This window comes from Setaria italica, chromosome VI, assembly GCF_000263155.2.
Source record: "Setaria italica strain Yugu1 chromosome VI, Setaria_italica_v2.0, whole genome shotgun sequence".
NCBI lineage: Eukaryota > Viridiplantae > Streptophyta > Magnoliopsida > Poales > Poaceae > Setaria > Setaria italica.
The window spans coordinates 29,549,134-29,562,010 of NC_028455.1; the positions used below are offsets into that span (position 1 = coordinate 29,549,134).

A 12,877-nucleotide genomic window follows, 5' to 3' on the forward strand; every position below is an offset into this window, starting at 1 on the left:
CTCGACAGGTGCTCGTGGAAATGACTGTAAGGCGTCGTCGCGCCTGGTGTTAGTGGAAATGCCACTCGTTGCTGTTGGATTCTTGTTTGCTTCAAATCCTTCTACCAAAATGGCATTTCGATTGCAAAACTAGTGGCAAAATCTATCACAGCGATGCTTGGCTAGTTTGGCTGCTCGGTTGTGCGTGCGTGCTTCTAATTTTGATGAACAAGTGTCCGTAATCAGTTGATGGCCTCTAATTTTTCATGAATGTGCAATTGTGTGCCTAAAGGAGGAACGCCGCCGGGGCTAGCCCAGGAAATCTGGCACTCACTTGGAATTGGATGATTCTTCAGCTTTAAGCAAAACATGGGCGAGCAAAATCTCGGCTTAAATTTCGATGGGGCAAGTTTGGGGCTTTGGGCAAAAACCAAACAACCCATATATATTTTTGACATCAGCACGGAAGGGTAAAAAGGGTATTTAGCCATCAGAGCTGACTGGATGATGATGAGGCGAGCCAGCGTGGCGCTCCACGTCGGCGGAAGGACGAGTTTAAGCCCGTTGAGAAAGTCTGAGGACTAGAATGGTTGTTTTCATAGTTCAGGGATAAAATTGTGGCTTGAGCAATAGTTTGAGGGCGAAATCGGCTATTCCGCCTAATTTTTTCAAAAAGAATTTATGAAGCATCCAATTTAGAGGATCTATTGAAATTTTCTATGGGCTTTATATTGTCGACTCAGCACACTACATCACTAAGCAGTGATTACTGATTAATCAAATAATTATGTGACATAAACTGCTAGTAGATTGCACTAAATCATTATCAGTTTAGTTAGTTAAGAGATAGATTTGCACCGAATGAAACATGAGGGATGAATACCACACTTTTGCAATATTTGAAGATGAAAAATACACTTTTTCAAAAAAAAAATAAGAGCGAGCATGGTTGGACACTCATATCGATTCGATTGCTCTTATGTTAGCATTTTTAGGATAGTCATGGACATGGTATGGACAGCCAAGGCCTATTATTAGTGTAATAAAACACCATACGAATATCGTGTATTTTCATTTTCTTGTGCAATATTATCTGTCCTTTTCAGTGAGAATTGTTTCGAAAGAAAAATGTTACAAAAGAAAAATGTTACAATCTTTCAACCGAATAAAAATGTATCGGGATTGCTAGTGCCTAGACGTCTGAAGGGAGCGTTTCTTATCGTATGACGCCCTTGCTATAATATGTGAATCGCTTTATCTCCTATCCTCCAGGGCTAGCTTTATCTCCTATCCTTGGCCATCACAGCCGGGCAGTGCCATTGAAGCGTGGCAGTGGCCATCCGTTTCGTACATCTCCCCTAGCCGCATGCACCTGAAGACGTTGCGGGTGGAAGAGCGGAGCAGCAACTGACATTCATAACAAGTACTCGTAGCATTTGAACTTTAACTAAACAATCCCAATAAACGATATCCATGGCTGCAACATTTAGAATAATTATGTAAGATCATTGAAGAAACAAAAAAAATTCAGGTCGTATTTCAACAGTTAAATGAGCCGTGAGTGACTTTTTATGGACTGAGAAATAAGAAGGACGTGGTCAGAGCGCCTATTGGCTCCGCGTATATGCGGACCATAACAATTCTGTTAAACACGCCCCTTTCTCAAAATCCGAATTTCCAATGATCGAAACTCGATTCCCTGTTTCCCTTTGTCACGACTCACGTCCCTCTCTACATTCTACACCCTCGGGACAGGATTGTATGCAAGACCCAGTAAAAGCAGCTGAAACCGCGTGAATGCAATGGCTCGGTGCGACCGGCACGGCCTCCGTCCCATGTCTCCGCTACGCAGACAAAACTTCACCCCCAGCGTCCCAGCAACACGCTGGGGTTTCAAGCTGAACCTGCCATCCACGGCAACGACTCGTAACTGACCAATGGCTTATAAAAACGGGCTCCCTACCCCACGTCCTCGCAACCACAACCAACAGCCCAAACATCCAAACTTTTCCAAAGCTCCTGGATTGCTGACGATGGCGTTCAACTTCCTTCGTCCGGGAGCTCCCCACGACCAGCCGCTGGTCGACCTCCCCACGGCGAGGTCGGCGATCGCCGTCGCCGTCCTCAACGCCGGCATCACCTCGCTGCCCTACCTTCTACCCTGCCAGTGTGCCGGCGCCGGGAACTCAGAGCAAATGTACTACGACCTCTACCGGCGCGCCAACTTCGCGACGGCCACGCTCGGCGTGGCGCTCCTGGTTGTGGGCACGGCGTTCTCGGCGGCGGTGTTCAGGTCGCCGGCGTGGCCTCCGGTGGTCAAGTGGATGGTCTGGGTCACCAAGGTCTTGACCGGTGTCACCTTGACCTACAGCCTGAGCGTCTTGCATTCCTGTCTTAGGATGTGCGCCCGGCCCCTTTTTGATTGGCTCAGCCATGGTTTTTACAACCATTTTTTTCTTACCGCAGCAATTGTTTTTCTGTGCAACCTTGTGCTCTTTTATTCGGTGTATTGTTCTGAGCTCAGGCGTATAGACAGAGAATAGTGTGTACGACCTTTTGATGAAAAATAGTGTTCCCTTGCTTAGTTCAAGAGCTGTTACCACTTACCACTGAAAATGTAGAGTTCATGAGAACTTGTGTATCAGATACTTGACAAAACGGTAAAAACATTTGCAACAACTTTGTGCAGTAAAAATTGGTATCTCAAGCGAAGTCGGCTACTACATTACTTGATCGGCTACCACATTACTTGATCGGAAATGAAGGGACAATAGGCTTGAACCACAGGCTATACCAGTTGGGCAGATTTTTTTTAGAAAAGCGTCAACGCAAGAATTCTTGAAGCTCTAGTTCCTGTTTCCTCGCTAACTCCTATTTCGGAAGCTCATTTGGTGCTCGGTGCCTTTCTTCACGCTTTTGAATTTCCAAGCATTATGAAACTTCAACCATTTTTAGCGAATCAATTACCAAATAATCGATGGTGAAGTGGAGATCAGAACCACGTCGCAAATGCAGCAACTAATTGTTCGTGATGTTCAGTATTTTTGTTCATGTTATACCATTATTTTATTCTTAATATTTATTTTTTTTGTTTGAAGAAAATAATCATTTGTTTCTATTGTTCAAACATTTATTTGCAAAAATCACAACTAATTATACCGTATATAATTTTTTTAATAAATATTATCCAAATATAGTCAAGTTTTGTCTTGTTTTGAAACTCTTATCGGAAAAAATATAATGGTTCAATCAAAATTTATTTTTAATCAGAATTCAAGATTTATAATTTTTTAGTTTCGAATTCGCATACATGTGGATGATGTCATTATTGTTGTCTTCTACTGCTTACATGCACACTGCCTCGTATTTATCAACGCGCATGTGGTCCTGATTGGTTCCACAGGACTAGTTTAGTCCTATCACATCGAATGTTTAGATAGTAATTAGAAGTATTAAATATAAGTTAATTACAAAACCAATTGCATAAATAAAGGCTAATTCGTAAGACGAATCTATTAAGCCTAATTAGACCATAATTTGACCATGCGTTGCTACAGTAAATATGTGCTAATCATGAATTAATTAGGTTTAATAGATTCGTCTCACGAATTAGCTATGGTTTATGCAATTAGTTTTATAATTAGATCCTTCTAATCGGTATCCAAACATCCGATGTGACCTGAACAAAAAATTAGTCCACATACCTAAACACCCCCTGAACATGCGCTTGCGCCATTATTTTGACAGGTATGATGGCCTTTCTCGCTGCTATCTTCGTGCGACACAATGAAATTCTGTCGCCTGCAAGCTACACCCCCAGCGTGCCCCCCCGGCTTCGCCACTTTCTCGGTGTAGCATGGATTTAGGTCCATGTGTGTGGTCCAAGTTGAAAATTTCAAAGCATGTACAACCTTTAATCCTATATTGTTAATTTAAGGAGAGGTTACTTTACTTAAATATAGAGTCTCCTCTCTATATAAGATAGGTGCATATGAGAGAGAAGGAGACCGTTGCTATACGTACGTGCAGCCTGTGCGTATTTTCGCGTGAAAAAATTATGTGACTTGTGACTATTTGTGCGGTTTCTATATATTTTTTTATGCTGAGCCTAATGGTGCTTCAATGTGATTGAAACTGTCGTTTTAAACAGCAATAAAGTGCGTCGATTTCTACTATTTGATTACAACAGTTTTTGTCATTCAAATGGGCAGTTTCTACTGCTTGATGAGGGGAATTTGATGCACTACGAGGCCTATAACACCGGGAGACATCCTGGTTGTAAGGCATGCTGTCACACGCTCGTCTCCCCACTCGCGCACTCCATTTTCGCTGTGCTGAATCTCTTGCTGCTGCACCTCGTCGACCTTTGAATTCGGCGTGCACCGGACTTGAAGGAAAACAGGATCTCCGAAACCACTGCAGCGAGACTCCTGCACGGGTCGGCAATCAGGTTTTTGGGCAGCGTCTACACGCGACCGCTTGGTGATTCTGCAACATCTACTTCAACACGTTCGACTTCATTCTGCGTGAGATCATTGAGTAATTTCATTGCGTAATCCTGTTCTAATCAGTATGTTACCTGTTTACATGTGTTATATGCTTGCATTATTTTTTATCTATATATTTTTCCTCCAAATAAAATCCAACATAGCACATATTTCCAACATAGCATTCCTGGTCATGTAGACGTGTACTTGAGTACATGGTGTTCTCAGCTACGGTGTTCACGTTGCCACGTGGCCTCCGGTGGTCAAGTCGATGGCCTGGATTAATCAACAAAAGGTATTGACTGCGGTGTCACCTTAACAATTCTCCCTGAGCGCCTCACGTTCTTGTCTTGGATGTATGCTAGTTGCCGGTTCTTTTTTCTGCCTGGTTTTGTCATCATTTTGCCACTGTTTTATTTACTGTAACAGTAATTCATTTGTCCAACCAGTACTTTCTCCGTTTCAAATTATAAATTTTTTTATGCACTTAGATATACATTATGTCTAAATGAATAGTAAAAGTATAAATAAAAACTCAAAATGATCTATAATTTGAGTGAATAGGTGAAGGGAGTAAAATGAACTTTTTCCTAATTTGAGGCAAAGAGAGTATGTATTAAAGCAGCTGGCCTTCATCGTAAGCCTGCCACTAGGGAGGGTATGGACAAAACCACTCTTGTTCGTATCCAAATTTAAATATATATTATCCAATCCTTACCCTTTCCATTCCCACCCATATCCAATGGATAATTAATTTTATACTAGATACTATGTATATCCAATAGATAAATTGTACCTTCTCCATACCCTACCCTCGTCATTAGAACATACCCTACCCTCCTCATTTCTAATGGGTATACCCATTTGAGGTAGGTGTGGATTTGCACATGAATTATGTATACAGCAACAGCCTACTTCACCGTCATGCGAATCTTTCAGAGACTTGCAGCGTCTAGCAGAACATTCTGGATTGATCAGCATAAAGATTAAGACAGATTTAGAGCAGCCTAGTTATGAATTAATCTTGATCCTCTGGTTCCTGTCTCCTTGGAAAATCCTACTCCTATTTCTTGGGAAAACAGAAACATGTCGCAAAGCTAGCAATGAGTGATCTTCATAAGGTAACATCATCGTTGGGGTTTCTTCTGCATCCGACAGCATGTGCAACAAGACAACAGATCCAACCGTGTCGACAACCAATGATCCATATCAACAAGAGAAAACTCAGCACGTGAAGTAACTGATCAATCAGGCGTGGATTTGTCCCCAGGATGGGATTGACCACTCCATTTCGCTGCATCTTCCGGTGGACCCAGGACCCTGAAGTAGTTTTGCCCAGGTCGTGGCACTGGGAGATATCTAGCAACCTCGATATACAGTTGTAACAGTCCCTTGTGCTTTAGTCCAAGCTCGTGAAATCTGGGGCTTCCTATCAGCTCGCATTCCAGTTGAAGCACCTCCAGGCTCACAAAGGAAACCCTGAATTTTGAAGCCAAAAACACACTGCAGGTTAAATAACAGAGGATGCTGATTTTATAGTCCAAAGCAATAAATCGGTAGGCCTTGGAATTAACGATGATAAGGATGTGTTATACTCCCAAAGATGTGCAAATGCGCATGCGCGCGCACTCAGGCAAGGATAAATTATTTCTGTCTTGCATAAGTTCAATATTGTATAACTACAATATTATTCAAGTGGAGATGAAAGCACATCCAGCTTCAAACACTTTAAATAGTACCTAGCATTAATAAAACCAAGAAGGTGACATAAAACTTTACATCCGGTCAAGTAATCTATTTGAGAGGATAAGAGCCCATACCTGTAACCCATGCGGGTGTCGCAGTCGGACAAGAGGATGCAAACTATTGAACCATTGCGGAGCCGGTTACCTGCAACCAGGGGGTCCATGTCAGCAAAGAGAAGGGCGTGCTCCTGGTAGACACCATCAGAAAGCAAAACGCAATACGTGCTGAACTTGTTGCCGCAGTCGTGAGACATCAACCACTTGCATCACTGGCTGCTGCTCAACTGCCATTTTACCCACCAACATTGCCACTACCGCGCCCTGAGTAAGGTGCCACTTCAAATCTTGACCACTTGAATAGGATGCATTATATGGTTGAGCATAATTGGGCAGTGATCCATGATATGGTTCACCACATTTAATCTGGACCCCATAAGGTTTTCCAACACTGCAGAGCTCATATGCTTTTGGGCTTCCAATCAGCTCACACTCTGCTTGAAGTACTTCAAGTTGGACAACACTGACCATACTGATTTCAGAAGTAAGCATGACGGAAGGAAAATTGGTAAGTGAAGTACTTGTGATTCGTTAGCCTAGTAGTGCTCCAACCAATCTAAATCATATCATAAACATATTCCTCATATTTAAGTGTGATATGCTTCGTGCTCTACCATAAAACACTTTTCAAGAAATAAACCCAGTTATGAAAGATCTTTAATAATCAGCAAGAACCATAACTCAAGAAAATATTTTTATTAAACTGAGCACGACACTCCTTCAAATGCTGTGACATTGAGTTGGGGAACTTATAGATGAGTAATAACTAATAAAAGAGCATTCGACCAAAAGTAAGTTGGCATTCAGTTTAAACTATACAGCCTAAAAAAATCACTTTAAGAAAATTAAGAAATCCATTTATCCCAATCAAAGGATAGCTAACAGTGACAGACACTATTGCTTGTTTTTCTACTTTAATAATATAATATGGACCCGTTGACCAAATGCAGTTTCTAAGTGATCAGCCTTATGGCAAAGAAAACCAAGAGCTCTGGCAAATACATGTGACACTGCCTTGAGTGTTAGTCCTTCTGCATAAACTACACCCGAGAACACTTCCAGTGGGCAAACTTGTCTTTTCGTAGCAAATTTGACACCGTTAAGTCATCTACACAGAACACGGGCAAACTCTCTTCGGTTTGAAAAAGCAGGGGTAAAATCACAAAGTTGAAAACACGAGGGCAAAATCACCATTTCACTTCAAAGCAGGGGCATGAACGCAATGGCCCCGTATCTTTAACCTGGACCATTGACTATAAAAGAACTGTTTCCATTGGTCATATGCACAGAGTGTAATTAGATTCTTGAGGAAAAATATGCTCATAGTATACTAACAACTTCCTTTATTGTCCTTTACATACAAAAGATAGCAGTCAAAGTTTCATATTATTGATTAGGTCAATGTCCAAAACGTCATACATTTACGAACAGAGAGACTACAATATACTACCCAGCCCCTCCCTGAAATTACCAGGCACCAAAACAATGCTTATGGCTCAGGAAGAGTTCTAGTGTCAACAGTGAACACGCAAACCTACCTAGATGGAACACAAGTAGTATAAGAATGTTGCTGCAATATTAATTCAGTTAGAGAAAACTAAATGTGATATGCCATCACTATTGTTGTATATGAGCTATATATCTGTACACAAGGTAACTAATAAATGTATTGTGAACCATCTAAGTGATAGCCAGAAACCTCAAACATCCGCTCTATATTGCACAAGGACCCAATTGCAGAACAGGTAAAGATTCTCACCCGGGACTCTGAAGGGTATTGCATATGAACTCGAGGAGGCAGACTATTGTGCCCATCTGGAGGTGACTGTTGTTGACCAGCCAGTTCAGGTGGGATGCTAGTGTAGCATTCTGTGTGTGCACACCATCGGAGAGGACCAGATGGAATTTCTCAAGCTTTCCCAGCCCTGACCTCATCACACTGACCACCTGCATCACAGGCTACTGCAACATCGCCACCTTCCCCCTTGTCAGAAGCTGTTTCAAGCCTTGCCCAGCAGAATAGGCTCCAGTGTTCAGTATGGAAGAACTGGACGCTAATTGAGGATTCAATTCTTCATGCTTGCCTTCCCAGTGGGCGGGCTGGTACAGTTTGGGATTCCCAATTGTCACCCATTTAGACTGCAGCACTTCAAGTTCTTTTGGGATTATGAGCCTGAATTCCAAAGATAGCATACAAAATGTAAATAACAGATGATCGTGAGTTTATTGGATTGGCAATACTCAATACATAGAACAGCAAATCTAAATGATGTGTGCCTTCAACCATTTTTTTACCTTGTTAATTAGCTTTAGAGAAAGCCATGGTTATAGGAATAACTTTGTTCTACACAAGGTCAGTCTTATAAGCAATAATAAGAAGGAGATGATTCAGGGAAATTGACCATAAAACTGCTTCAGTTGTTAGAACATGGGCATCACATCTCCAGGATCACTTTCCACCAATATGGCTACTTATGTTGTTAAAGAAAGAACAGGCCCAAAGTTTGAGCGTGAGTACAAACCAAAGTATTGGAAGTAAGAATTGAAGTCATAACATAATAAACAGGAAAGGAAAAAAATACTGTTCTAGATTCAAGTATTTTAGTTGATATTTTATTATACTATGAAAACTTAATTTTCGAAGACATGACATAAATTGTCTACAAGCCATCAAAGGCTTTGAATGAACTAACGTAAATTTACCACACCAGCCAGTGCTAATGAACTTAAAGCATCAAAAATCATTTGAAAACAGGAAGAGATGCCACGAGGCAGTCAACAGGGAATATATCAATTATCAAATGAGCACTGAACAGACAGAATCAATTAAATGGCCCCCTTTAGAGCCCTGCAACTTACTGCGTATCTACAGATGAAACGAGTAGTATCTACCAGATGTACTGCATCAATTGTTTGTTCTGCTGAAATCAATACCAGAGTGTTTACTGCTTGAGGAGGGAATGCAAACCAAATCATTATTCCGAATCACGCACTACCTTTGCTAGAAGCACAATGTTTATCAGTGCAGTCTCCTATTGTTACCAGGATTCGACAGCAAGGAACCCCAAACCGAACCTCCCCCCACGCAACGCAACTCTCGCTCAACTGCACACCAACCAGAATGCAGGAAAATCACGGGGCACCACCTCACCTCATGGTTCGTCACCTGAATCTTCAGTGTATGATTCCCATTACGCCATAGAGACTCCAAATCGAATTGTTCACCGAAAACCAAACGATCCGAGAGAGTGGGAAGCGACGCGCACCTCTTACGCACTTGCACTCTGAACATGAAGTCGGGGAAGCGGACCACGGCGCCCTTGCGCATCCTCACGGCGGCTGGCGAGGCGGCGACGTCGGGGAGGAGAGCGCCGCAGATGAAGTGGTCGCCGTCGGAGAGCACCATAGCGCGCCATCCTGATCCCGGCGCGTCCGGCCACGGGCGCAAGTCCGCCACCTGCAGCACCAGCGGCACCCCCGCCGCCGGCACCGCCGGCGGGTCCTCCCAGATGGCCGCCACCGTGCCCCTCGAAAGCTGCACCTCCATGCCTCCACTGACCCTTCTGGAAGGTTCCGGAAGCGGCGCGTGGAGCGCGGCGTGGCGGAGAGAAATGGTTCGCTTGTGTGGAGCGGCGCCGCGGCGGTGTCTGGCCTTGTGGGGATGTTCCTTTCCTTTTTCAGTTTGGAGAGGACGCGGGGTTCTTCTTGTAGAGTGAGGCTAGTCCGGTCGGGTCAGCCAGTTCGGCCCACCACGGGAGAGATAGAGCAGCCCGGAGCCCAGCACCAAAACCCAGCACAGGAAATCAACAGCCCAACTTTATGAGAAAATGATTAGCCCTGGTTTTCTTTGATTTCTGTTTTCCTTTTTCATGTAATCTTTGTGATTAGTTTGTAACAATTGTACCATCATTGTATTCATCTAACTCAACAACTTCCATGAAGATAGAAATTTTTTAAAAAATTGTGGTAAAAACTATAAATTTTTTAGAGAATAAGGAAAAATGTTTTGAGAAAATATCTGAAGAAGAGAAACAATATTCTAGTAAAACTAAATTTATTCCACGGACGAAGAAAAATAATAGGAGAACAAAGAAAAATGTTCCGTGCAAAAAATAAATATGCACAAAAGAAAAAACAATGTCCAAAGAAACCACCATTCGAGTTTCTACTACATTCTAGAGCATGTTTACCGAGCTAAAGGTTCAACCATGCCCACAATCAGCACACCTGCCATGATCCATGAACAGCATGGCGCTATTTCCGCAACTAAGAAAAACAAAATTCAACACATGGAGCAAACATCAATAGGACATGGCTAACCGCAAAAGTCCAACACGGTCGATGTTCCATGCATTCGCTACACGGACAAAACTCACCTAGCATCCCATTCCTAGCCACATTCCATTCCCATCCACGCACTGCGAACTCATTCTAAACCTGCCATTCCACAACGACAACTCGTAACTGAGTGCTAGGGTAGATAAAGGGGCTCAAGGCCCCCTACCTCACCAGAAACAATGGATACCTTTATAAAGACTGCTTTCTTCTTAAAAGAGAAAAAGGAAAAAGACCCTTACGCTCCAAGGCTACATTTATGTTCCTATCATCGGATGTATGCCAGGTTTTGACATTGTTTTTACCACTATTTTTTACTGTAATAGTAATTTCGTTTGCGTAACACTACATACTTTTATTTGTTTTAGAGTTCAAAACTCAGGGACATTAATATAAAAGTGTGTACAATATTTCAAAAAAAAATAATGTTCACTTCTAGTAAGTTCAAGAGCCGTTAAAAAAAATTGTAAAGTTCCTTGTGGTGAAACATCCCCACTAAGGCTCGAGTCCTCGACTTAGCATTGGCGTTTGCATTTTTCTGGATTAATTTTAAAATTTAACTAGCTCTATTTTTCAGTGGTAGGTGACATGCCCATTGATAGCAAGGCGCTAATGGTGACTTCGTAATCTCGAGAATCTGCTGGCTCAGTCTCTCGGAGGTGCTTATATAGGAATACAGGAATGGTTGCATACATGTATTCATAGAGTTGAATGTACGTATATTTATGAGCATTTGCGTCTGTACTGTATTTTGCAAAAAAATGTAAATTTTTTTTGTAAAATTCATCGGCACTTGTGGATCAGATAATTGACAAACCAGTAAAATATTTAAAAAACTTTGTGCAGTAAAATGGTATATCAAGCGAAATCAGTATATTACTAGATCGGATGTATTTTGTAGTATCTTAATTTTTGAGTCACATTTTTACAGAAAATCATGCCAATCAAATAATTAATATTCATTTTTTGGCTCATAGAAAAATATTTACATTAAAAAACTCAAATGTTCTCTTACTCTTGCTATAAGCAAGAACACCCACCATCCTAAATTATTTTCTCCCCGTTGATTTAGTTCTCAACATCTAGATTAATTTCTCTAAATTATTTTCTCCCCGTTGATTTAGTTCTCAACATCTAGATTAATTTCTCCTAATAATAGAGCTCATGGATTTTGATCAAACATATTAAACTTATCAACACCTAGTTACATGCAAACTACCACAAGAAGAATTAGAGCTCCAACATGAATAAAAAATATCGCTAGCTAAAATTCTCTCCACTTTAAAAAACCACCGATTTCTCTATTTCTAAAGCAAGAAATGAGCTACCCTTTACATAAAAGAGTGGCTGATCAAGTTGCTTACATTTGGAACCACTTGGATGAGTCAAATCCCTACAAAATTGTGGAATTTTTCGGCAGCACCTTCCCTAGCCGGATGCACCATGAACAGGGAGCTCGACCCTGTTAATGACTCGGGCTAAGGGGAACGAAGGCAATTCAGGCGTGGATTTGTCCCCAGGATGCGATTGACCACTCCATTTTTGCCGCATCTTCCAGCGGACCCAGGGCGGCGACGTAGCTTTGCTCATGTAGCACTGGGAAATTTGCAGCACGATTAACATACAGCTCCTTATGCTCTAGTCCAAGCTTGTGGAATCTGGGGCTTCCTATCAGCTCGCATTCTATTTCAAGCACCTCCCAGATTCACAAAGAAAACCCTGAATTCTGAAACCAACAACACACAGCAGGTTAAATAACAGAGGATGCTGAGTTTATTTGTACAAAGCGATAAATCGGCAGGCCTTGGAAATTAACGATGATCAGGATGCATTATACTCCCAAAGATGTGCGAGTGAATACGCACACAGGCAAGGAATAGGATACATTCTTTCTGTCTGGTACAAGTTCAATTTTGCATAACTATAATATTATTCAAGTGGAGATAAAGGCACATCCAGCTTCAATCAAAATAAATAGTATACAGCATTAATAAAACCAAGAAGCTGCCAGAAAATTCTACATCCAGTCAAGTAATCTATTTCAGAGGACAAGGAGACCATACCTGATGTAGGTGCCGCAGTGAAACAAGAGGATGCGAACTATTGAACCAGTACGGAGTCGGTTACCCTCAACCAGGGGGTTCATGACTCCATGTCAGGAAAGAGAAGGGCGTGCTCCTGGTAGACACCATCAGAAAGCAAAACGCAATACGTGTTGAACTCATGTTGACGCACTAGTGAGACATCAACCACCTGCATCACTGGCTGCTGCTC

General features: G+C 42.0%; 1 protein-coding gene across 2 annotated transcripts; it reads right to left on the reverse strand.

Annotated features, from left to right (window-relative positions):
- Window positions 1–5,459: 5,459 nt before the first annotated feature.
- LOC105914658 lies at window positions 5,460–9,922 on the reverse strand. Of its 2 annotated transcripts, XR_002678119.1 has the most exons (4): window positions 9,535–9,922; window positions 8,028–8,441; window positions 6,287–6,740; window positions 5,460–5,945 (listed from the first exon to the last, which is right to left on the reverse strand). XR_002678119.1 is itself a non-coding variant. In XM_022827453.1 (3 exons), exons 1-2 carry the CDS (start codon window positions 9,813–9,815, stop codon window positions 8,228–8,230), a joined length of 495 nt encoding a protein of 164 aa, XP_022683188.1. In that variant the 5' UTR covers window positions 9,816–9,922; the 3' UTR covers window positions 5,460–5,945; window positions 6,287–8,227. The 2 variants fall into 2 exon arrangements, 1 of the variants encoding a protein (XP_022683188.1); XM_022827453.1 differs by having other exon boundaries at window positions 6,287–8,441.
- Between the last annotated feature and the right edge of the window lie 2,955 nt (window positions 9,923–12,877).

Excerpts from the sequence above, each read along its gene's own strand:
- LOC105914658 (XM_022827453.1), bottom strand. The coding sequence starts at position 9,815 with ATGGAGGTGCAGCTTTCGAGGGGCACGGTGGCGGCCATCTGGGAGGAC. Across the intron at positions 8,442-9,534 it reads AGAGTGCAAGTGCGTAAGAG|GCTCATAATCCCAAAAGAAC; the intron begins GTGCGCGTCGCT and ends TTTGGAATTCAG.